Here is a 24,064-nt window from a genome sequence, read left to right on the forward strand (position 1 = left end):
TCTTTTGGACTGAGACCAGACCCAGCAGGTCCTCCTTCCACCAGTCCTACTCCCAAGGGTTCGACTGGCCCTCCGACAGATCTACCTTCCGGGATCGGGGTAGACGACAACCTCCGGCCAAGCCACCGTTTCAAGGAATGGGCAATAGGCCCTTCAGCGAGGCAAGTGATTACCAGGCCACCTTTTCCATTGGCGGACATCTCCATCATTTTCAACATCAATGGGAATTATCCACAACCAACGCTTGTGTCCTTCAAACAGTGAGGCTCGGCCTCACCTTGGAATTCCACTCCAGCCCTCCCAACCACTTTATTCAATATCTGGTTTCCCAAAATCCAGAGAAAAGAAGATTGATGGACGCAGAGATTCAACATCTGTTGGAAATCTGTGCCATCAAACTGGTATCCATAGAACAACAGCGGACCGGTTTTTATTCCATTCTTTTTCTGATGCCAAAAAGTTCCGGGGGCTAGAACTGAACAAGTTTATTGTGTACCACCGATTCAAAATGCAGTCCCTCAGGTCAAACTTGGGATGCTTAAGAGAGGGGGATTTGCTGACTTTGTCGATCTCAAAGAGGCCTACCTTCACGTCCCAATTCAGCCATCTCATCGATGGTTCCTGCGATTCACATATGCCAGTCAGCATTTTCAATATCGGGCCATGCCATTCGGCCTGTCATCGGCCCCCAGGACCTTCACAAAACTGTTAGTGATGGTGGCCGCATCTCTCAGACAAAGTACTATGTCAGAGTACTATGTTACTTGTATGACAAACTGATTCTGTCATCTTCCCAGACACAAGCCACATTAGACATAAACACTGTTGTCCGGACCTTACAGCAACACAGGTTTTCCCTAAACCTGGGGAAAAGCCACTTGAGTCCCACCACTCATACTTCACCTGGGAGTGTTGATAGACTCTGTCAGCGGCCAAGACTTCCTGTCTCAGGATCATCAACTCGGCATTAGAACCCTTGTAGCACAGATAGTGTCCCTCTGATCAGTTCCTCTAATCCTCCTGTCTCAGTTACTTGGGAAAATGATCTCGTGTATTGCAGTTGTCTCCTGGGCATGGCTACATGCCTGGCCGTTGCAGTGGTACTTGCTACTGTATCAGAAAACGTGTTGCCGCAACTCCAGAGCCAAGGTACGATTACCACTGAAGGTCCGTCGATCCTTCTGCTGGTGGACTTCTGCGATAAGGAGGGATGTGTATTCCAGGAGCCCCAGTGCACCACAATTACAACAGATGTGAGCCTCTTCGGCTGGGGGTGCCCAGTTTCTCTCCCAGGTGGCCCAAGGCCAATGGTATCTGGCAGATCTAATAAACAATATCAATTGGTTGGAGCTGCGGGCAGTTCACTTCGCCCTACGCCCCTTCCAGTCTGGCGTGGCAGACCAACATGTGTTAATACTAACAGACAAGGTGACCACAAAAGCGCATGTAAACCACAAAGAGGGCAGTCCGTGCAAACCACTCATGGACGAGGCAGAGGACGGAGAGATATGCTCTCTCTCAGGGCGGAGCACATCTCCGGATCAACCAACATCCAAGCGGATTGGTTGAGCGAGACTCAGATATTTATTTATTATTTATTTATTTATTATTTAAATTTATATGCCGCCCTTCTCTGAAGACTCAGGGCGGTGTACAGCATTAATAAAACAAATGTACAAAAAAAAATTAAAATACAATATATATTTAAAAATCTAATTCCATAAGCCGAGAATTTGATAAGAAGATAAAATTATAAAATAGCCCCGCTAAAACCCACTAAAAACCCTCAATTAAAATTATCATTAGGCCAGCCCTGCTTGATGAAAGAAAAAAGTCTTGAGCTCGCGCTTAAAGGTCTGGAGATCGGGGAGTAAGCGTAGCCCCACCAGTAGTTCATTCCACAGGGCAGGAGCCCCCACAGAGAAAACTCTTCCCCTGGGGGCTGCCAGCCGACATTGTTTGGCCGACGGCACCCTAAGGAGGCCCTCCCTGTGAGAGCGCACAGGTCGATGGGAGGCTACTGGTGGCAGTAGGCGGTCCTGTAAATATCCCGGTCCCAAGCCATGGAGCGTTTTAAAGGTGATGACCAAAATCTTGAATCGCACCCGAAAGACCACCGGCAACCAATGCAATCTGCGTAGGAGAGGTGTTATATGGGATCTACAAGAAGCTCCCTCTATCCCCCATACAGCCGCATTCTGCATCAGTTGGATCCTCCTGGTGCTCTTCAAGGGGAGCCCCATGTAGAGAGCATTGCAGTAATCCAGGCAGGAGGTAACGAGGGCATGAGTGACCATGCATAAAGAGTCCCAGTCCAGGAAGGGACGCAACTGGCGAATCAGGTGAACCTGATAAAAAGCTCTCCTGGCGACGGCCGTCAAATGATCTTCTAAAGACAGCTGTACATCTTAGGCAACGCCTAAGTTACGCACCGATTCCCTGGGGGCCAACGACTCGCCCCCCCCACAGTCAGTGATGGAGTTAGCTGACTGTGCCGGGACGCTGGTGTCCACAGCCACTCTGTCTTGGATGGGTTGAGTCGAAGTCTGTTCGTCCCCATCCAGACCCGAACGGCCTCAAGGCACTGGGACATCACATCGACGGCTTCGTTGGGGTGGCATAGATCAGTCAGAGTGACATCTCCATCCAACTCTCTTCCACAAACTGTCGAAGTTTGGACACCCAATTCTCGATCTGTTTGCGCACCCAAAGAACACACAACTACCACAGTTCTTTGCGTGATTCCTATGTCCAGGGGCTGAGGGATGCGACACTCTCCTCTGTCCCTGGCCTCTGGGGCTGCTCTACGCTTTCCCACCCCACCCACTCATCCTGAGGGTGATTCAAAAGATGTTAGCAGAAGGAGAGGAAGTGTTCTGTCCCCGTCCCCACTTCACAGAGCAAACGCAAAGACACATGTCTCCTAGTCTTTCTATTTGCTACAGACCTGATTTTCTTCAGTTGAGGAAATACTTGGCAGTGACCGTGCAGAGGCCTGCCAAGTTCTGAGTCCGTTATCTCGTGTCCAAGATCCGTTGCCAAAAACTCATTAACAAAGTCCTTTAACCCTCCAACAACTGAGCTGCAGTGTACTCTTGGTAGCTTTTTTGTCCGTCACAAGGGCCACATGGCAGCTCCACCCACTTTTATACGCTGTGGGGTGTGGCTCAGTGACTCAGCAATCTCTGAGCCTGCCATAGCTTTTCTTCTGCTGCGCACACTTATCTCTTCATCGATGCCTCGGATCAATCCAGGATTGATCGTCAGCAGCTGGGACTTGAGGAGTTGCCAGGGAGGAGGAGGGTGCGGGAGAGGGAGGCCTTGTCAGCTCCTCCTCCTGGCCTGCAGCTGGAACTTGGGTCGGTGCCAGCGAGGAGGGTCCTGGGGAGGGAGGCCTTGCTGGCTCCTCTCCCTCACTTTCCGAGTCACTCTCCTCCATGAGAAGAGGCTCGAGGGCCGGAGTCACAACAGGAAGTCCTGTTGTTCACCCTCATTGGCTAAGGCCCTGGTACACCGATCTGGTAAGCCAGTCCATGTCCCATCCCTAGAGGATTTCCTGGGACAGGATCTCTCTCAGCCAGGGGGTCCTACTACATCCGTAGCCTCAGTGATTCCAGTTGACCATCTGGCACTTGAGAAGATCCTCCTGAGGAAGGACAATCTCTCAGGGATTGATGAGCCTATACAGGCTTCCAGACGCGCATCAATGAACCAAATTTACAGTGCCACCTGACAGTCTTTCTGTCTTTGGTGTTCTAAGGGACACATCGATCCAACTTCAGCATTGGTGCCTGAGGTTCTTGAATTCTTACAAGAAGGTCTGGACAAAGGATTGGTCCCCAACACCCTGCAGTGGCAGGTCACTGTCTTGACTACAGTACTATCTGGTGACAACAAACTTCCTCTCACCCAACATCCGAGAGTTCGAAGTTTTCTCAAGGAGGCGGCTAACCTGAGACCCCCGGTGGTACATCGGTACCCCACATGGACCTTGCCTTAGTCCTTCAAGTACTCGTGTCTTTGTCATTTGAACCGTTGAGTTCCATCAGTTTCTGGTTCCTGACTCTTAAGGTTGCCTTCCTGGTGGCAATAACTTCTGCCAGAAGGATTTCAGAGATAGCAGCCCTGTCAGTGCGAGGGGATCGCTGTATATTCCATTCAAACAGAGTTGTCCTGCAGATGGATCCCTCCTTTCTGCCCAAGATAAACTCCTGGTATCATCGCGCCCAGGAACTACTGTTGTTGGATTTTTATCCAGATCCTAAACATCCATTGGAGGAAAAATGGCATATCTCGGACATTAGGAGGGCCCTCCGCAGGTACATGAAACAAACAGCACTTTTCAGAAGATTGGAAGCTCATTTTGTTTTGTTCCACCCATCTTCGATGGGCAGGAAGGTATCCCCCTCCACCGTCAGTCGCTGGCTGAAGGCGTGCATTGTGAAGGCTTATGCTCTTAAGGCTAAACCTTTACCGGAACAGATTTTGGCCCACTCGACGAGAAGCGCAGCTACCACCACTGCCTGGGCCACCCAAGCCTCTGCTAGTGACATTTGCAGGGTGGCCACTTGGACTTCCTTGTCACCTTCTATCCACCATTACAGAGTCGACAGTTTTGCCTTGCCACGCATCCTTTGGATGGCGTGTGCTGCAGAGAGTACACTCTACTCCTGATACCCAGGATCAGTCAGCCTCCCACCCATAAACTACTACCTTGGATATGTCCCATGCTTGGATTCTCCAAGTAGTGCGCTGAAGAACCGACGTTGACTTACCTGAACGTCCCTTCTCGGTGTGCTACTGGAGAATCCAACCCACCCTTTCAGCTTCCTGATCTGGGACCCAGGTGGCTCTCTTCAGTATTTTCTTGGACACATTGGATGACTACACCTTTGTGAACAAACTGAGATTCAGCCGAGCAAAGGAGGCATGGTCAAGGAAGTTTTAAAAAAAATCTACACTCAATTTCCGGCAAATAGACGAGGAATAATCCATGCTTGGATTTTCCAGCAGTGCGCCGAGAAGGGACTTTCAGATAAGTCAATGCCTGTTTTCCCAGTAGTAATGTATGGTGTGAGAGATGGACCATAAAGAGGGCTGCTAAATAACTGATGTTTTCAAATTGTGATGCTCGAAAAGGCTTTTGATAGCCCCTTGGACTGCAAGAAGATCAAATCAGTCAATTCTTTAAAAAAATTTTTTTAAAAAACAATTTTATTCAGAAGAAAGTTCAAATACAAAACTAAATAACCAGTCAATTCTAAAGGAAATCAACCCTGACTGTTCTTTGGAAGGACAGATTTCGAAGCTGAAGGTCAAATACTTTGGCCACCTAATGAGAAGAGAAGACTCATTGGAAAAGGCAAAAGGAGAAGGGGATGGCAGAGAAGGATGAGATAGTTAGATAGTATCATTGACACAATGAATATGAATTTCGGAAAACTCCTGGAGACGGGGGAGGCTGTTTACATAAGGCAAAAGTTCCATACATATAAAAAAAGGGTGAAAATGGACTTACTTGTCTAGTTCCTCTAAATAGTGGGAAAGTAGCAGAGAATATACCATTAGCCTTTACTTTAAATGTGAGTGATATATAATATAATAATCCATTTTATGTATTGCAGAGGAAATCCAAACTGATTTAATACAACAAACATGTATTGATTTTATATTTTGTAAAAGACTATTCAGCATCTAATAAAATTACAAGTTGATCTTTTTTTTTATTTAAATCAGTTAAGGTTACAACTAATCTAATGTTGGTTGTTTGCCTAGTTTTTATACACTCTGATAACTCTTAATAACAAACAATATTAAGTAACACTGCTATTAATGATCTTTGTATCAGCGTTAATTAATGAGATTGTATAATAATTAGCATCCAGTGTACGGGCTTTACCTGCTTTTGGTATAACTAATATAAGCCTGATTGAATGCTGCAGATGCAATTCCCTTATCAAAGATCTCATTAGATAATTGACGAAGTTTTAAAATAATTGGTTTAATCTCTGTCTCAAGTAATGGGGCAAATAGAAGTTGTTTTTGTGTGGCACCCAAGTGCAGTAGATTTTAGTTAGAAAACACATATATATCTTCATTCAATACATTTGCTATACAATTCTGAGTAAAATTATTCTTCTCTCTATAAATCGCAATTGTTTCCCTCACCAGGAAACACCACTTGTTTTTTTTCCAAGCTGAAGATCCAATATTTTATTAAAAACTCCTCCTATTACCACTTTAATCATTAAATTCACTCATTCAATATTGAAAATATTCATAAAATATTATAGGAGACCTCTAAATTGGGCCTATTAATATTAACCATAGTTATTAGAATCCCTGCTATTACATCAAATGAACCTGTTGTACATGTATTGAATATTTTTTTGAATCAGAATGGTCACACTTTTAGTTTTTGTCAAAAGTATTTGTGGGGCAAACCTCTCCCACCCATTCCTTTATTAGTAAAGATTTATCATGTTCCATTAAACGAGTTTCTTGTAGATAAGCAGTGCTGTCCTTGTGGGTTAAGACATCATTTAAAAGTGCTGTTGGCCACGTATAATTGTAATTAGTTTTTCTTTTCTAGAAAAAAAAAACTTAAAATGTTTGGAAAGGAAATTAACTTAATGGGCCAAACTGATTTGGAAGTAAAATTTTATAAATAATTACATTTCAGACAATGCTGACTCTGTCCATTTCATTATAAGCTTTAATACTGTGAGAGACATTTTTTTCTTGTTTAAATAGGATTTATTTGTGGCCTAAAAAAAGAAAGTAAGAAAATCTTCAGATATTTTAGCCTTAGTCAATGGGGTGGGTTCCCTTAAGATTCCATCAGTTGACTTTATCTGAATTTCATACTTTGTTTTGCAGAAATCCTTATAGATATGTTCAAAATGGCCTATATGTCAATATTTATTTGTAACATTTATTAGCTGCCTATCTTGCCACAGAGTAAATCTGGGTGGCTTACAATATTAAAAGTTAAAATTATATAATTTATAATAATATAAACACAATTCTATAAAATCAGCCTAGCTAAAAAGATGGATGAGAAGGGGTGTGGAATTTTCTTAATCTATTCACCCCTAATGTGAAATCCCTCTCTTGAAGCCCCAAACCAATTGGCAGAGCCAAATCTTTAAGCTGTTATCAAAAGTAAGGCGGTTGGAACTGACCTCACTCTGGGGAGGCACGATATTCTAAAGGACAGGCTCAATGGCAGAGAAAGCTTTTCTCCTGGACTCCACCAGCTAGAATTCCCTGGCCGATGGGGCCCATACCGTGTCTCCTCTGTCAGCATGGGTAGGGCAGGCTAATTTAAGTGGAATGAGATGATCCTTGTTGTCATATACTAGACCCATATGTCAGTATAGGACTGTTATTAACATTTCCAGTGGCAAAAGTAGGACTGCAAAAAATTCCCTTAATACACTTACATTTTTTAAAAAAAACACAAATCCAGATAGGGAGGAAGGGTGGATGAGGATGGATTGATGTGGGGGTGAAATTCAGCTGGTTCTATCCGGCTCAGACTGACTGGCAGCTGTGGGAGGCTCCGCCCACCTGTGCTGACATCATGACATCATATATTTATATAAATATAAATAAATAAATAAATAATGACGTCGCTTTTTTGTGATGATTTTCAGCCTCTGTGCATACGCAGAAGGCTTTGTGCATGCACGGGTGGCATGCACACATTTGTGAACCAGTAGGGAAGGTAAATGAATTTCACCCCTGGATTGATGTGATCTGCAAAGATGCTCCACATTGTCTTTCTACTATTCTGAATCACCTGATTTTTGTGAAACATTGTACAACTTTGCTTTGAGAATAAGTCTTTTAAACCATTAGCCTCATAGTTTCCTGATTTAAGAGCTTGAACCATTATCAAACAACCTTAATGCTGGTTTTTATGTCACTTCAGAATTTATTAAATGATTATTGATTGCAGTTTTGGCATATAAAAATTAAAAGTAAAATCCACAAAAGAACGAATTTCTAAATGAATGTGATTGTATTTACCACTGATTCTTACTACAAATATATTCATTATGTAGCTTTATAACAATTGAACATATTTTCTTTTTTACTATTTTTATTAATATGAATGCTGTTAAAATTATGCAAATAGAGAAAACAGTAATTTCAGTTAATTAACACCTTTTGTTTTTTACTTTTCAGATGTACATTCAGGTTTCCCAGCACAAACATCAAGATAACATTTACAGCTTTATCCAATGAAAAGAGAGAAAAACAGGAGTCCCCACAGTCCCCAGTGAAACCTGTACAACCCCAGATTTCTCCCCTAACAATAAACATTCCAGACAACATGGCTCACTTGATCAGCCCTCTCCCCTCTCCCACAGGAACCATCAGGTATTTTTATATTGTGTTTCTGCATTTAGGTTTATCGTAGAACTACAAAAATGTAATATTAATCTGTAATTGTTTTATTAATTACTAATTTTAAATTTTGCAATTTAACAACATTTAACTTATCCTGGAGCAAATATTTTTTGTGTTTTTCCTTATGCCACTTAATCATGTTTAATGGCATTAGATGAAACTCCAGCAATCATTCTTGGTTAAATTAGAGATGGTGCTGACAGTCTCATTCATTTCAGTGTGGGCTTGACCTATTTAGACATAAGGAATGTACATATGTGGGGCCCTATTTGAAGAGAAATAAATGTATACATATGGGGACTTAATATGTATCTGTTATCTATTATTACTAACTTTTTATGTATTCATCTGATTGTGAGTTGCCCAAGTCCAGAAGCAACCTATGGGTGGCTTTACATAATTAAAAAAGCAATGTAATATTAAAAATTGCCCTGAGGAAACAATTGAAAAAATATTTCATATGTTTCCAAACTAGAGGGACACCCACCAGGCACTCTAACCCACTAGATGTCATTGTTTAATTGTTAGGACCTGAAGTAAACAATTCTATCTGATCATAGAGAGGAGGCAGATACTATTAGAGACAAATGTTCTCCAAATAACTTGATCCTAGTTTACACAGAGCTTTATAGATAATAGTTAGCATCTTGAATTTCATCTGAAGATTTTCTGCAGTTCATGAAGCAGAGGTGTTACATAGGCATAGCAAGGCTGGTGCATTGTGGACTAACTGATTTCTGAGCAGGCAGTTCCATGTAGTGATAGTGTTTAACTGCCAACTAGCCTCACTGAAAGAAATAATGCTGAGGGCAGAAGAGTATATTCTTTCTCTGGTCTTCTGATTTCTTTAAATGGACTCATAATTTAACATGAAAGTGAAAATAGCATTTGGAATAATTTTTGCATGCAGCAAGTTGCTTTATAGAAAATGTTTTGTTTTGTTAGAATAACAGTTTGTTCAAACTAATGTTAACCTAATCTTCCTTGATACAGATCATAATTAATGGCCATATGTACACAAGTATGTGTACTAGAATTATAAAATTAAAAGAGAAAAGTATTTGTCTCTAAAATATTTGAGAAATGTTTTAACTAAGAACAAAAAGTATTTGTGCATCATTCTGTGCAAATATTTTATTATGTATCATTCTTAATATATCCCTTGCATTCCTTAAAAGCTACTGCAGAAAATTGTCATAACCATGTGACAATATAAGGCAAGGTGTGCAACTAGAAGGGAATATGTTGTCAATGAGGCATCCTGCACAATGACTTGGTGTTACATGTGAACCAGATCAGTATATTGTATGATTAAAAAGACCCTTCTTAATTTAATTAAAAAATATGCCAAAGTTCCTGATACCAGGAAAAAACATTATTTCATGTAAAATCAAAAACATCATTTTCAGTCTGAATACAACATAAACAACATGCCCCAGGAAAGGTAATTGTGACCATATTCATTTTTTTCATGGGGGAAGTGACTAGATCTTTAAGTTAACCAGTGCTCAGATGTTAAATTTATATTTACTGACAAAGAAATAAAGGGGAAGCAGTATGCTCCATCCCATATTTGGGTAAACCAATTTGCCCTAACAGTGCTCAGATATAAAAGAACTCAGAATTTTTTTTCTGTGGAACATTTATATTTATAAATGAAATTTATATATTCTGTTACTCTGTAATATATACAGTAGCATTCATATATCAGCATTATGTACTCAAGACTTTTCTCAAGAAAAATCCCATATATTAACTTTTTAGTGGAATTCATAGTCTTAAAAATATGCTATTAAAAATATCTTACAGCATCTTAAAATGTGTCATTTCAAAATGCAATAAGTTTTAAGGTATATTAATACTGTTAGTAACATCTTTATAACTTAGTGAAGTGCATTATTAAAAATATTTTCATTTATTTTATTAAGTGTATTTATATGAACCCCTGTCTATCAAAGGTATTGTGGGCTGTATTTTCCAACACCATTCTGAAACAGCAGGAACATTTTCTCTTAATTACCATGGAATGCAGACATATTTCTTCAGCTAAGACTAAGTTATTTGATAAATTTCAAAAACATTTCTGGGATATTACAATAAAATTACTTTAGAGTCACCTATTAATAAATAATTTATTTATGACCTTGTTTTAATACAAACTCTTCTAAATGAATTGATTAAAAATGATAAAAATCTGATGGGGAATTATAATTCTGCTAGCAATAGTAATGACCATGTGATACTTATCTTAATGTAACATTGCAATTATGTTCTGTTTGTTCACATATATCAAGCAAGAATGTTTGATCCTCTAATTGTGGATTTGCAGTAAGCCACAGTTTAAAGCTGTAGACTTGTTTCATATTACTTTCTATTATATCTCCTAATTGCTTTAAACTGCACTTTCTGTTTCGTTTCCCAAAATTTTCATTAAAGGCAGCCCTTGGTTAATAACCATTTGTTCAGTGACCATTCAAAATTATAAGAAAGCTGAATGAAGGACTTTTGAATGAACATTGTTGCAGCACCCCTGCAGTCATGTGATTGTGATCTGGGCACTTTGCAAACTATTACAACTGGTTACCAAGTGCCCTGCAATCATGTGATTTACTGCAATCTTTCCTGCTGGCTTTCCCAGTAAGTGAGAAGGTGGCAGGGAAGACTGGAAGCTGCTGCTGTCACCTTGAGAGGACTCCCTCGTCTCTGTGGGCTGGTTGTAAATGCCCCATGCTGCAAATATTCTGTACCAAAATCCTGCTTGGATTTTTGGACATGCAATGGTGAAATTCATTTTTTTTACTACTGGTTCTGTGGGTGTGGCTTGTGGGCGTGGTATGGCTTGGTGGGCATGGCAGGGCAAAATCTCGATTTCCACCCCACTCCAGGGGAAGGATACTGCAAAATTTCCATTCCTACCCCACTCTGGGACCAGCCAGAGGTGGTATTTGCTGGTTCTCCAAACTACTCAAAATTTCTGCTATGGGTTCTCCAGAACCAATCAGAACCTGCTGGATTTCATCCCTGACTCCATGCCAAAATCCTGCTTTGATTTTGGGATGGATGTTTTTCAGTCTACCTCTCTGAGTGTGAAAGAGATACCTGCCCCAGAGATTCAACTCCACACAGAGCTACAGTAAGTCCAGCAGACAGCTCTTTCAATCTGTCCCCTTAGTGAGAGATTGCTTAATGACCACATCCAGTAGTGCCAGGATTGCGGTTGTTGACTGAAGCAGTGACATGACATCTCACTTAATGTTTGCTTTACTTGGTGTTTGAAGATTCTGGTCACAGTTGTGATCATAAATTAAAGACCTTGTATATTTGTATGTATGGGCCTATTCATTCTAGGATGAATTTAATCTATATATCCTACTTTTAAAACTAGGGCCACCATATCTAGGCTGCAAAAATCTAAATGATCACTAAGATAGTAACAAAGAGATACCAGAAGTTCTAACTCATTGAAAATGGTTTCATGTTACTTTTGGAGGCCAGATATGGTAGTCCTTAAAACTTATTATTATTTGGCAGCTTTATAATAATTTATGTATTTTATTAATATCAACTGTTTAAATTTAAAATTATACTTTTAAATAACATTTATTCTGGCATAATTATTATAATCCGATTCTTCCAAACAGTATACTGAGCTAATAGTTGTAAGGGGAAGAGTGGACACTTACCATAAGGGCAAGTGTTTTATCGTATAGTAAAGACAATCTTGCCTGTCATTGAAAAACTAGAATTAAACCTGTTTTTAATCTCTCAAGGGATTGTTTTTGGAATAGAGGCAATATATTGCAAAGATGTTCCTACAAATATATATTCTGATGATAATACAGAAGAAAATCTGTGTCCTTTTTAATTGTCATTCCCCACTAATGTCAGTATAACTCAGACAGCTGGAGAATGTTTGTTCAGGAAATTACGTTTAGCTGAAGGAAATTACTGGCTACAATGATATATATTATGTGGTGAAACAGACAACTCTTTTCATACTGTTTTACAGTGCTGCAAATTCCTGCCCATCTAGTCCTCGTGGTGCAGGTTCTTCAGGGTACAAAATGGGTCGTGTAATACCATCTGACTTACATCTTATGGCTGACAATTCACAGTCAGAAAATGATAAAGAAGCATCTGGTGGAGATAGCCCAAAGGTAAGATTCTTTTGATTAGAATCCATTTATAAATCAGTTGCCGAGTAATATATTGGAAGTTAATTGAAAAATATTGCTTTGAAAATAAACAGAAACAATGTTTATGTGTAGTTAGCAGTTCAGACGGAAAACTAAAGTAGATCCTATGATATTCACATTGAACTTAAGCTTACATAAACATATGCCTGAAATTTGGAAAGCATAGAAAGCAAAGAAAAAGCCATTTTGTAAGCTGCTTATTTTACCACATTCAAAATTGAGAAAAGCATATTCAAACTGATCAGTATTTAATGATATATTTATTGGTAGTGCGTGTGTATTAGATTTATACATGAACCTAAGACCTCAGGTGAGGATTCTGAAAATACTTTTGGATTAATGGGTAATCTTTGACTTATTGGAGCATGCCAATCATGGTTGTAAATTGTGATGGTATCCCAAACAAGTTGCACATATCTGGCTACAAGGCAGTGGTAACATCTGTACAATATGTCATTTTTTAAAAATATGAGGGTGTCTCCCCCCTTCTTGTTTCTCCTCTTGCTTCTGCTACAGGAGAACATCTAATGTCTTGGGTGTCTGTGTTTTGAATGGATATACTTTCTGCTGTGGTCCATGCTTTTTAACCTCATTTCTCTTCTAGACATGATATTAAGCTAGCATGATTACCAGAAACCTGCCAATACTTGCAAGATGTAGAAGGAGAAACACTTAGACTCTACCGCTTCTCTATTTAGCCTATGTCATAATATTCTTCTTGCAGTGAATACAGTGAAAGGGGATGTTTTAAGTAAAAAGTGTCTTGAGATCCTGCAATAAAGATCCTGCAATAAAGGTGGCATATAAATTAACAAATAAATATATAAACAAAAATGCTGTTCTGCCAAAAAGAGAAGCATTTTTGGCTTTTGAATTTTGCTGTAATTCCCCAATCTGCTAATTGCCCCTGCCTGAATAGCAGATTAGCTCAATTAGTGAGTTGTGAACCCAAAGATAAATGGCCACAAATACAGAAAAACAAAATCATGCACTACATGATGCTTTTTTGTGCTTCTTTTAAATAATTGTTTTTGCTATTTATAAATTCAGAGAAGCGGGTAGATTGGCACGTAGAGAACTGTATACTCAGAAAGCAGCATGTTTGTGCAAAGAAAGTGAGTGCTGATTAGTTAAAGTTCTTAGGTAGGCCAAATTACTGTTCTCTAGTTATTTTAGGCTGAACTTAGCCCCTACATGAAAAACAATATGCTTAGGAGTTGCAAGGTGAATATACTAAGAGAAAAAGGGCATGGTAACAGTAAAGCACATTAGAGGTATTTTACACTTGGAATGAATTGTGGCAGGCAGACCTCTGTATGTGATAAATTGAAAATGCAAATATGTAATAAAAATAAAAAAGTTGTTCAATGTGCATGATGGTATCTCTCAAGAGATAATGTCCTTTGTATTAAATTACGTATAAAGTTGGTATTATATTTCTAATATTCCTGGAGGGATGAGCTATTTTCATTATGTTATTATTTTTAATATTTAGGATGATTCAAAGCCTCCTTATTCCTATGCACAACTAATTGTACAAGCAATTACAATGGCTCCTGATAAGCAACTTACACTAAATGGAATTTATACGCACATAACTAAAAATTATCCTTACTACAGGACAGCAGACAAGGGCTGGCAGGTAAAAATTATTAATATTGTTTTAAATGAAATGAGCAAACTATGGTGGATTAAAGCTAGGCATCTGCAAAGTCTATAGTTTGGGTAGATTATTTTGGGGGGAGATAATTCTTCGTTAAGATCACATCAATCTAGTTACTTCAGGAATGGTCTAGCATTTTCTGAAAATTGATTGTCTAAACCAGGAGTAGCTTTCTGATGTTTCAGAGGAAACATGGTACTTTGAGGTTCTTACCTGTTCTTGTAAACTATTCCTTTCCTGTAGAATTGCTTCGAAGTTTACTTCACAACTTTTAATTCTTAGTTGCAAATTGTGCCATTTATATTTCTATACAATCTAGTTTTGATTGTGAAATTTGATGTTGAGATATCTTTACATATAGGAAGAATATATTAAAATTAAACAGTTTAATATTAATGGTGTATAGAACGTCCATTATATGTGCATTATTTTGTGCAATACTGGATACTTACATTTATCAAAACAAATAACATACATTCCAACTTCAATAACTTTATATTACTATAGATTCATCCTAATTCATATTGCCTTTGAATGCCTGAACTCTGGGGAAAAAAGTCTATAGTCATCTTGTTTTGCTCACATTAACATATGTTGACTCTATATTTTGAAGTTTTAAAAAAATAATAATTTTTTTTATTATTATTATTATTATTATTATTATTATTATTATTATTATTATTATTATTATTATTATTATTATTATTATTATTATTATTATTATTAGTCGTACGATCAACCTGATGTTTAAATTGGATTTGGCATTTTTATCCACCTGCTGAGTTGTTCCCAAGGATCTGGGATAAGTAGATTTGTTATTTGATGGTGGTAAAGGTATCGTCACAGAATGTAAGCTGTTCCAAGCTGCTTTTTGTAATTGATTGATGGTGATTTTGCCAATGCCGATGGTTTTCCAAGTGGTACACCAGATGTTTTGGGATTGTACCCAAGATGCCTATTATTATTCTTACTATCTTTATTTTTTTTGCCACAGTTGTTTTACTTCTGTTTGTAGATCTTTGTTGTTGTTGCTATATGTGGATTGTCTACAGTTAAACACACTCAGTCTAAAACTGGTGGGAGCTTAATTTTTCAAGTCCTAATCAAGGACCTAAGAATAAGAAAGCAGTTTAAGCATATGAGCAGTTCTAAATGGGATTTTTTTTTATTAGAATGTATTCCAACTTAATACTGAGATGGATGCTTTGTTTTCTTTTATGACTCACAGAATTCAATACGTCACAATCTCTCTCTGAATCGTTATTTCATCAAAGTACCACGTTCCCAGGAAGAACCAGGCAAGGGTTCCTTCTGGAGGATAGATCCTGCCTCTGAAAGCAAATTAATAGAACAGGCTTTTAGAAAAAGGCGGCCAAGGGGAGTACCTTGCTTTAGAACCCCACTGGGACCTCTTTCTTCTAGGTAAGGTATTGAGGACAATAACTTAAGCATAGCAGTCCAGAGGCTTTCCTTTAAGTGCACTTCAGGGTCTATTGACTGAAGGATGGTCATTGCTTGTCTAAACAACAGAGATGTTTTTCAAATAAATGATTGGGGCACAAAGGAAATTATTAACATTTTCTCCTTAAGGTTTGATGGTGCTTTTATGATTACATCTGATTGCAGTACTAAGGAAGAAATGTTCCCTGGAGTTGTTACCGGCTGTATTCACACTCTAGCAAATATATTTGCATAATATACTAAGCATAATTATTGATTTATTTATTCAGTTTATATGAATAAATAACATATTAATACTAACCTTAGTTAGATTTTCTTGTGGCTTAGCCTATTATACAAACGTAGACTGTCTTACTTAATCTTTATTCAATGTGTTACATTAACCGGGGGGGGGGGAAGGGTTACTTCTTGCTGTATGAACATTTCCACTGTTCTAGTCATGCTAATTTCTTTGCCATTTGTTGTTTTTGTAAATGCAGCATGTTTCATTTCTTATCTTAAAATAATGGAATGTAAGGAGTTGGTTATGAGCTTTGGAGATAATATATTCCAAACCACTGTCCAGTGCAGGAATCATAGAAGCAATAACTGAGGATAGTGGGTTTAATTCCTTTAGTGTACATATAATGCTGTTACACATGTAGTTGGTTTATGACTGGAGACTCGTTTGTAATCAGCCTGCTCACAGTTTGGTGTTACCTACAAACACTTATTGCAACCTATAGAATCACCTAGTCATCTTGAGCTGATTCCTGAAAGCCCTAGTTAGTACTTTAATGGGAAACTATAAAAAGATCCCCAGGCTATAGACCAGTGGTAGTCAACCTGGTCCCTACCGCCCACTAGTGGGCGTTCCAGCTTTCATGGTGGGCGTAGGGGTTTTGTCCTATACTGAAGCACTTTCCTTTTTTTTTAATTTAATTGACTTTAAAAAAAATCATAAAAACATTTTCATTAGGTTTTCATAAAATTCCCCGCGTCAATTTAAATTTTTGAAAATATATAATTTGTATCGCCTGCACATAAGTTTAGTTCACGTTACCCAAGTGAAACTAAATGGCGCTATAGTGCGACCACAAACAAAAAAGCCTCATCCCAGCATAGCTCGCGCATCTCCCCCCACATCACCCAGCTGTAACAGACAAGCGGAGCTGGTAACCGGCGCCCCTCCCCCAGACCCAATCCACAGTGTGCGAGAGGCATGCGCAGACGACGATACACGGTGCATTACTGTGAACCGGTGGGCGGTTAGAAAATTTTACTACTAACAGAGAAACAACAGTGGGCGGTAGGTATAAAAAGGTTGACTACCCCTGCTGTAGACTATATTGGAAAATTCCTGAAAAAGGCAGTAACAAGCAACTGCTATATTGTTGCCAAAAATATATTTTTGTTTCAGGCTATATTCATATAGTCACCAAAAGTCAATCTTAATGAAAGAAATACTTTATGTTTACTTTTAGCGAACAAATCACTTGATATTTTACTCATAGTCTCAGCCATTTAAAAAAAGAAAAAAAACTGGAAAAAATGCTTGGGATTGAAGAAAACAGCAGAGAGAAAAGACAGTAATACATAGTATTTAACCTTTTCCAGTCACACGTTGCTTTTATGCTCCAAATTACAATTCCCCAGCAGCATATTCTCTATGAAAATTTGAATACATTCATGTTCTCGTAAAAAAGACATGCTTGGAAACTACAAAATTGACAAGTAGTTTTATCCCATTAAGTATTTGTAATAATTTAATAATTTGTTAAATTAATAGTTTAAAGAATCAAAAAAGACTTGAATTAGAAGTGAGTAAAAGATGAAATTTATAGCTTTAAGGTGAGGAGTACAAATAGCATTTCATTTTCATTTCTTGTTTCAATTGAATTACATTTAAATTTTGTTTAAACTGCAATTTATTACTTAGGCATTGTCTGAAACATGCATCTTGCTGAAGAACTGCTTATTTAAAATAAGTCTTGTGTTTTAGAGAAGATATGAAAGCAAATTGAGTGGAAAAATTAAGATTAAAGTATTTCACTTTAAATATAGAATGTAGGACATGTGTTTCTATTATTAAAATTCTCATTAATTTCTGGCCCATCTATACCACTTTTTCATTCTGTACTTCTGAATAAAGACTTTGCCTGCCTTTAAGTTACTCTATAAAACTTCTATAGTCAAGAACATCTACTGTTATTTAAACAGCCAAAAAAAAATAAATCCTCCCTGTGGAAAGTGTACGGATCATATAATTTTTGTGGGTTATGGTAATAGTTGTTAATTTTGTATCTAAAAGTGACCATTTCTGTTCTTTATTTGCAGAAGTGCCCCAGCTTCTCCTAATCATTCTGGAGTATTATCTGCTCATTCGAGTGGTGTGCAAACCCCAGAAAGTCTGTCAAGGGAAGGGTCACCTGTCCCAATGGAGCCTGAGCCAAGCAGTATCCAGCCAAAATTAGCAGTAATACAAGAAGCACGATTTGCACAGAGTGCCCCAGGTGAAATTTTCATGCAATGCTTATGTACTAAAATTACACAAGAATGTTCTGTGGATGATTTAAAATACAAGGATTCTGGAAATTTTACATGAAAATAAAATATATTACCTTAGTGGTGGCAATGTTATATAGTATTAAAATGTTGAACTAGGGTGGGTGAGAGCCAGGTGCAAGTCCAACTTTAGTCATGGAAATTCATTGGAAATCACACATTTGCCTCAACCTATCTTGCAAAGCTGCTTTTGTAGGAATAAAGTCAAGAATTATGCCCATGTAAACCCCTTTCAGCTATTAGAGATAAAGGTTGGATAAATATATAATATATAAGACATAATATAATTTTTTTAAATTTGCATTTATATTCCGCCCTTCTCCGAAGACTCAGGGCGGCTTACACTATGTTAGCAATAGTCTTCATCCTATTTGTATATTTATATACAAAGTCAACTTATTGCCCCCAACAATCTGGGTCCTCATTTTACCTACCTTATAAAGGATGGAAGGCTGAGTCAACCTTGGGCCTGGTGGGACTAGAACCTGCAGTAATTGCAGGCAGCTGTGTTAATAACAGACTGTCTTACCAGTCTGAGCCACAGACTGGAACTAAATGTTTCTCATACTAAATTATGGCTGATAAATTCATAGTGAAAGATGCTGTAATGAATGCTGTTACTTCCCAACTCTGAATAAATTCTGTAGCTTATTGCATTTTCACATTGTTGGATTACAGCAAAAATTCTGGACCATGTGGACCAGGGATCCCCAACTCCCAGGCCACGGTTCACTACTGGCCTTGGCCTATTTGGAACTGGGCCATGCGAGTGGCAGACTGGTGCACATGCATGTCCAGCTTGACTTGTGCCAGTGGTGGGCAGTGCGCATGCATATTCATTCTGCTCTACTTGTGCAAATCAAGCGTGTGCATATGCATGCATGCCAGCTCGCGGATCATAAGTCGAGCTGTGCTAGTGCTCATGTGCACCAGCCTGCCACTTGTGCCACCTGGTTCCCCTCCCCCCAGGTAACCCCAAACAACCCCATTTTACTAGATTACTAACATCCTGGTCAGTTCATGTAAACCTCAAAGGAGACAGGGCTAATTTTTCTGATAACCTGCAGATGAATGTGGCCCTTTGCTCTAGAGCTGTAGGTATTCTACCTCGTTACTATCAATCTCTCCCCACCCCCATGGTTGAATGCATGGCAGAGATGAGATTGTAATGAAACCGGGGTGAGGCAAGAGACTTATTGTATCCAAAGTGGCTTTTATTCCAATTAGACCACCATGAATATTTTTTTTAAAAAATTGAAATAGGTAAGCTTGGAACTCAGAAGAAGTAAGCAGACTTTTTCGACACCAGAATAGTTCAGTGCCACTTTCATCAACACTTCTAGATGGAATTTGGATGGCTTCAACAATAAGCTGATGTTGGATCAAAGTCTTTCCCCCTGTGATTACTGCTGGCAGCAGCAGCAAATTGCTGAATATTGCTGAAAAGAAGTATTGAATTCAAATTTACCTTTTATGCCTGTTCCAAGTTGGAAAACTATAGCATCCATCAGGAATTATCTGTAGGTGTGAAACAATAAAGAACCCATCTTGGAAGTATTTCCATATAATTCTTGGTTTTGGGCCTGGAATCAATCTTGCCAGACTGAGGACTCTCCTATCTGCATCTACAGTGTATACTCGGTGAACTATTAGGTGGGGCTGGCTTCACCCTCTTTCTCTCACACATGATATCTGGGCTAAATTGCCTCTTAGTCTTCTGGAATGCACTTCCTCCCTTCTGGGGAATCATCTCACTACATTCCATACCACAGATAAAGGTCATGTGACACATACACCCCAGCGTGCTGCAACCATCATTAATACAAACCAATTGCCAAGCAACCAAATCTTGATCATGTAACTACAGGGAAGCTGGAACATTCATAAATGTGGGGATCGGTTGTAAGTCACCTTTTTAGCATCATTGTAACTAAAACAGTTGTTAAATGAGTGGTCATAAATTTAGGACTACCTGTAAATGCCTTGTTTTATTTTGACAGGTAAACGGTATAGAATGAAGTCTGCAGAAAGGGAAAAACAAAAAACTTTCTGAGACATACCTAGAAGTGCTAGAAAATGAATAATATATGTTCCACCTTCAATGGATGTGCTCTGTCACTGAAATATAGCAGTACAACATTTTACATATAATATTTTTTTAAAAAAATCAGGTATATGCTAGTACTAATAGTGACATAGCAGTGAATTTTAACCTGATATGACTGCTGAAGAGATAATAATTCCTAGCCCCACTGAATTAATCTCTGAGTAGTTAGAAGATTACTTAAAGGGATGGGGTGGGTGGGATCATGGTTCTTTTAAAAAAGATTTCTTTCTACCTTTCTTTACAGGATCTCCCCTATCTAGCCAACCTGTTTTAATTACTGTACAGAGGCAGCTGCCACAAACTATGAAACCTGTCACATACACTGTTGCAACTCCTGTGACAACATCAACGTCCCAGCAGCCTGTAGTACAGACGGTTCATGTTGTTCATCAAATCCCAGCTGTATCTGTCACAAATGTGACTGGATTAGCACCAGCAAATACTTATACTGTAGCTGGGCAAGCAGTGGTTACACAAGCTGCAGTGATGGCCCAGCCTAAAGGAGAACCTCAAGAGAATGGAGATCACAATGAAATGAAAGGTAAAAATAATATAATGATTTATTGAAATTTCATGCTAATTTCTTTTTATGTCATAAAAGAACGTTGATGTTTATTTACTACTTTTATCATTTCAATCATTTACCTATTTTTCTCTCTCTCTAGTTAAAGTGGAACCTGTACCCGCAGTTAGCCATACAACTCTAGGAGCTGCCAGTCGCATCATTCAGACATCTCAGACTACACCGTTACAAACGGTTACTCTAGTACAACAAGCACCTCTAGGTCAACACCAGCTACCAATAAAAACTGTAACGCAAAATGGAACACACATAGTACCTATCACCACAGCAATGCAGAGTCAGGCTAACACTGGTAAGCATTTTAAATTGAGTGTTAAGCGTCATGAATTACCTATTGTAAAAATAATATCCAAAGTAAATTCATCGCTGTTTCCTCATATTGTTGAATATTAACTATATGTAACTTCTATTTGGGTCTTATTTGTAATCTAAAACTTAATACATCTTGTCATAATCATTTTTGCCTATCTTGTTTTTCTTCCATACTAAATTAACAACTGGCATTGCATAAGTAGTTCTGATTGGCAAAAAAAGAGTCTCTAGGGAATGTACTTCTTGAAGAATAGAGTCCATGTTATATGAAATTGCTTTTGAAATTGAAGTAATGTACGTAATGAAAATGTGAAAAAATACTACTAAAGATTGTATCTTTAGGAATACTTATAATAATATTTTGAAGTCTGTTAATAGGTGTGTGAAATTCTGTTATCATTTAATCTTACATGAATAGGTCTTCTATTTATGTCCTACGTCCTACAATGCCATAAGATGTTGGGGAACTTCTTTGTTTAGATTGATTGATTATGTGCATGTTCAAAGTTAACAAAGTCTGATATAAGTTGCTAGCTTTTCAATAACTTAACATTAATCTTGAAGATTCAGATGACTTAAAATGAGTACAAGTTCCTCATTGCCATGACATTAAATAGGATGGGGGAGAATTGTGTGTGTCCAACATAAATAGCAAATTATGGATGTCATTTTGCTAGGATTGCCTAGTAGTGATTACTTACTGAGTTCTTATCAGCTCAGTGGTGATATTATCTAAACACCTTACTTTTTAATTTCCTTCAGATTTTTTAAGCATCAGGATTTTTTCCAATGAGTCTTATTTTCACATGTGTCCAAAAATATTTGGCTTTTTTCAGTGACCTTTCTGTTTTTATTTCATCTGGAATTTAATTATTTATTCTTCTTGCATCCAAGATATTCTCAGCTTTTTCCTCCAGTGCTACAATTCAGAGGCATCAAATGTTCTTTATTCAGCCATTCCAATAATCCAAATTTCTAGTTCTCATTTCATGTATTGTTAAAGTTTGGATTACAAATACATGAATACTATCAAGCCATATGAGATAAATGCAATTGTTAGGAATTTTTTAGCATTGTCATTTTTTGGTACTGGAATATAAATTTATCTTTTCCAGTCCTTCAGCTACTGTTGTGGTTTCTAGACCTATTTATAGATTGTAGGTAGCAGATCATCTTGTAAATTTTAAATAGTTCTGCTGTTTTTATAACACTTGCACTTCAGTTATTAGCAATATACTTCGGGCTCATTTAACCTCACTTTTCAGAATATCTGGGTCCAGTTTACTGCACAAATGTTTGTTATCAGTGTTGAGTACTTTCGTCACTTCTCCCATATAGAGTTGATCCTCGGTTAATGATCACTCATTCAGCAACTGTTCAAATTTGCGAGGATGCTGAACAAATAGTACTTACGAGCAGTTCTTGACGTTCTGGTCATTGCAGTGTCCCCATGGTCACTTGGCGAATGCCTAGCTCACAGTTACAAAATCACAGCATCCCACAGTAATGTGATCATCATTTTCAACCTCATTTGCTTTCAACATTCAAAGTCAACTGGAAGGCTAGCAGCAAGTTACAAGTGGCAACCATATAATGTCCTTGTTTAAGAACTGCAGGGGATTTGTTTAATGACACTACTAGAATGTCAGAATAAAGTGTCCCTAAATGACACAGTCACGTAGTTGCACTTGACAACTGCATTGTTTAATGATGACTTCCCATGCAATTATTAACTCTGTCATTGCATTACTTACTTAAATATTCCTTTTTCCTCATTCAGAATTCTTGTTTAGGTGTTGAAATATACAAACACTACTGAAACCTAAGCATAAAATGTCTAATGGTGGCTGCAGATGATTTGGGGATGGGAGAATAATCAGCTGAAGTTTTGGTTGATTTGTAGTCTGGAAAACCAGCGGTGAAATCCACTTACCTTCGCTAGCAGTTTGAGAATGGGAGCGCACGGGAGCGTACACTGTGCGCACATGCACCTCTTCTGCACATGCACAAAGGGTCAAAGATGGGACGTAATGACGTCCTGGCGGGTGGGCAGAGCTGGTTCGCGTGAGCCGGATAGATCCAGCCAGATTTCACCACTGTGGAAAAACTTATAGTGAAGTAATTCTGCCAGAGACATGTACTGTCAAAGAGAAGATTGTATCCATGTCTGGTGTATCACAATGTCCTGCACAAGTTTTTTAACTGGTTTATTTTGTGGATATGGAAAAATCCCTCTTGGAAGCCATGAGATGCCAGAAAAGAATACTAAATACAGTTCTTAAACACCCCCCCCCCCAATAAATGTACAAAAAAGTTAGTAAACAGTCTGTTATGATTTCTCTGGGTCCAATTTCCCTCAAGATATTACCACCTCTTGTTTCCCTTTTTAACAGATTATTACAAAATTTGATCTAGTTATGGCATAACATAGGATAAAAACTTTGAAAGAAAAGGAGTTACTTTCTTCTTCTGTTTCATCCCATTTACACCTAAACTCAAAGGGAAAGGAAATTGCAGAGCCACACCTATTTTTTTCCTGAGAAATCTGACAATCATTAGGTTTTCATTATATCTGTATTTCTTCTCATTTTATTTTTTCTATCATTACATTTCAGCAATTAATTCTGAGTTTTTACATTGTCACATTTGTGTGTATGCCTTCAAGTCAGTGTTGATTCCTGACAAGTATCTGGAGAAGATCCCTTAGTTTTCTTGGAAGGTTGATTCATATTCAACTGAGCTTCAACTATTGCAGTACTCCAGATTGTTTCTTCCTACCA

At 38.3% G+C, this 24,064-nt stretch overlaps 1 protein-coding gene across 2 annotated transcripts in view; it reads left to right on the top strand.

Annotated features, from left to right (window-relative positions):
- FOXK2 (forkhead box K2) overlaps positions 1 to 24,064 on the top strand; it is a 51,335-nt gene that overhangs the window by 24,051 nt on the left and 3,220 nt on the right. For both annotated transcript variants that reach the window (XM_058165886.1, XM_058165887.1), the window contains 7 exons: positions 8,194 to 8,388; positions 12,428 to 12,575; positions 14,110 to 14,256; positions 15,506 to 15,699; positions 18,055 to 18,230; positions 20,634 to 20,930; positions 21,055 to 21,264. In XM_058165886.1, the coding sequence (XP_058021869.1) occupies positions 8,194 to 8,388; positions 12,428 to 12,575; positions 14,110 to 14,256; positions 15,506 to 15,699; positions 18,055 to 18,230; positions 20,634 to 20,930; positions 21,055 to 21,264 (1,367 nt within the window). The remainder of the gene's footprint in view (positions 1 to 8,193; positions 8,389 to 12,427; positions 12,576 to 14,109; positions 14,257 to 15,505; positions 15,700 to 18,054; positions 18,231 to 20,633; positions 20,931 to 21,054; positions 21,265 to 24,064) is intronic.

The sequence above is a fragment of the Ahaetulla prasina genome, chromosome 2 (genome assembly GCF_028640845.1).
Source record: "Ahaetulla prasina isolate Xishuangbanna chromosome 2, ASM2864084v1, whole genome shotgun sequence".
Taxonomy (NCBI): Eukaryota; Metazoa; Chordata; class Lepidosauria; order Squamata; family Colubridae; genus Ahaetulla; species Ahaetulla prasina.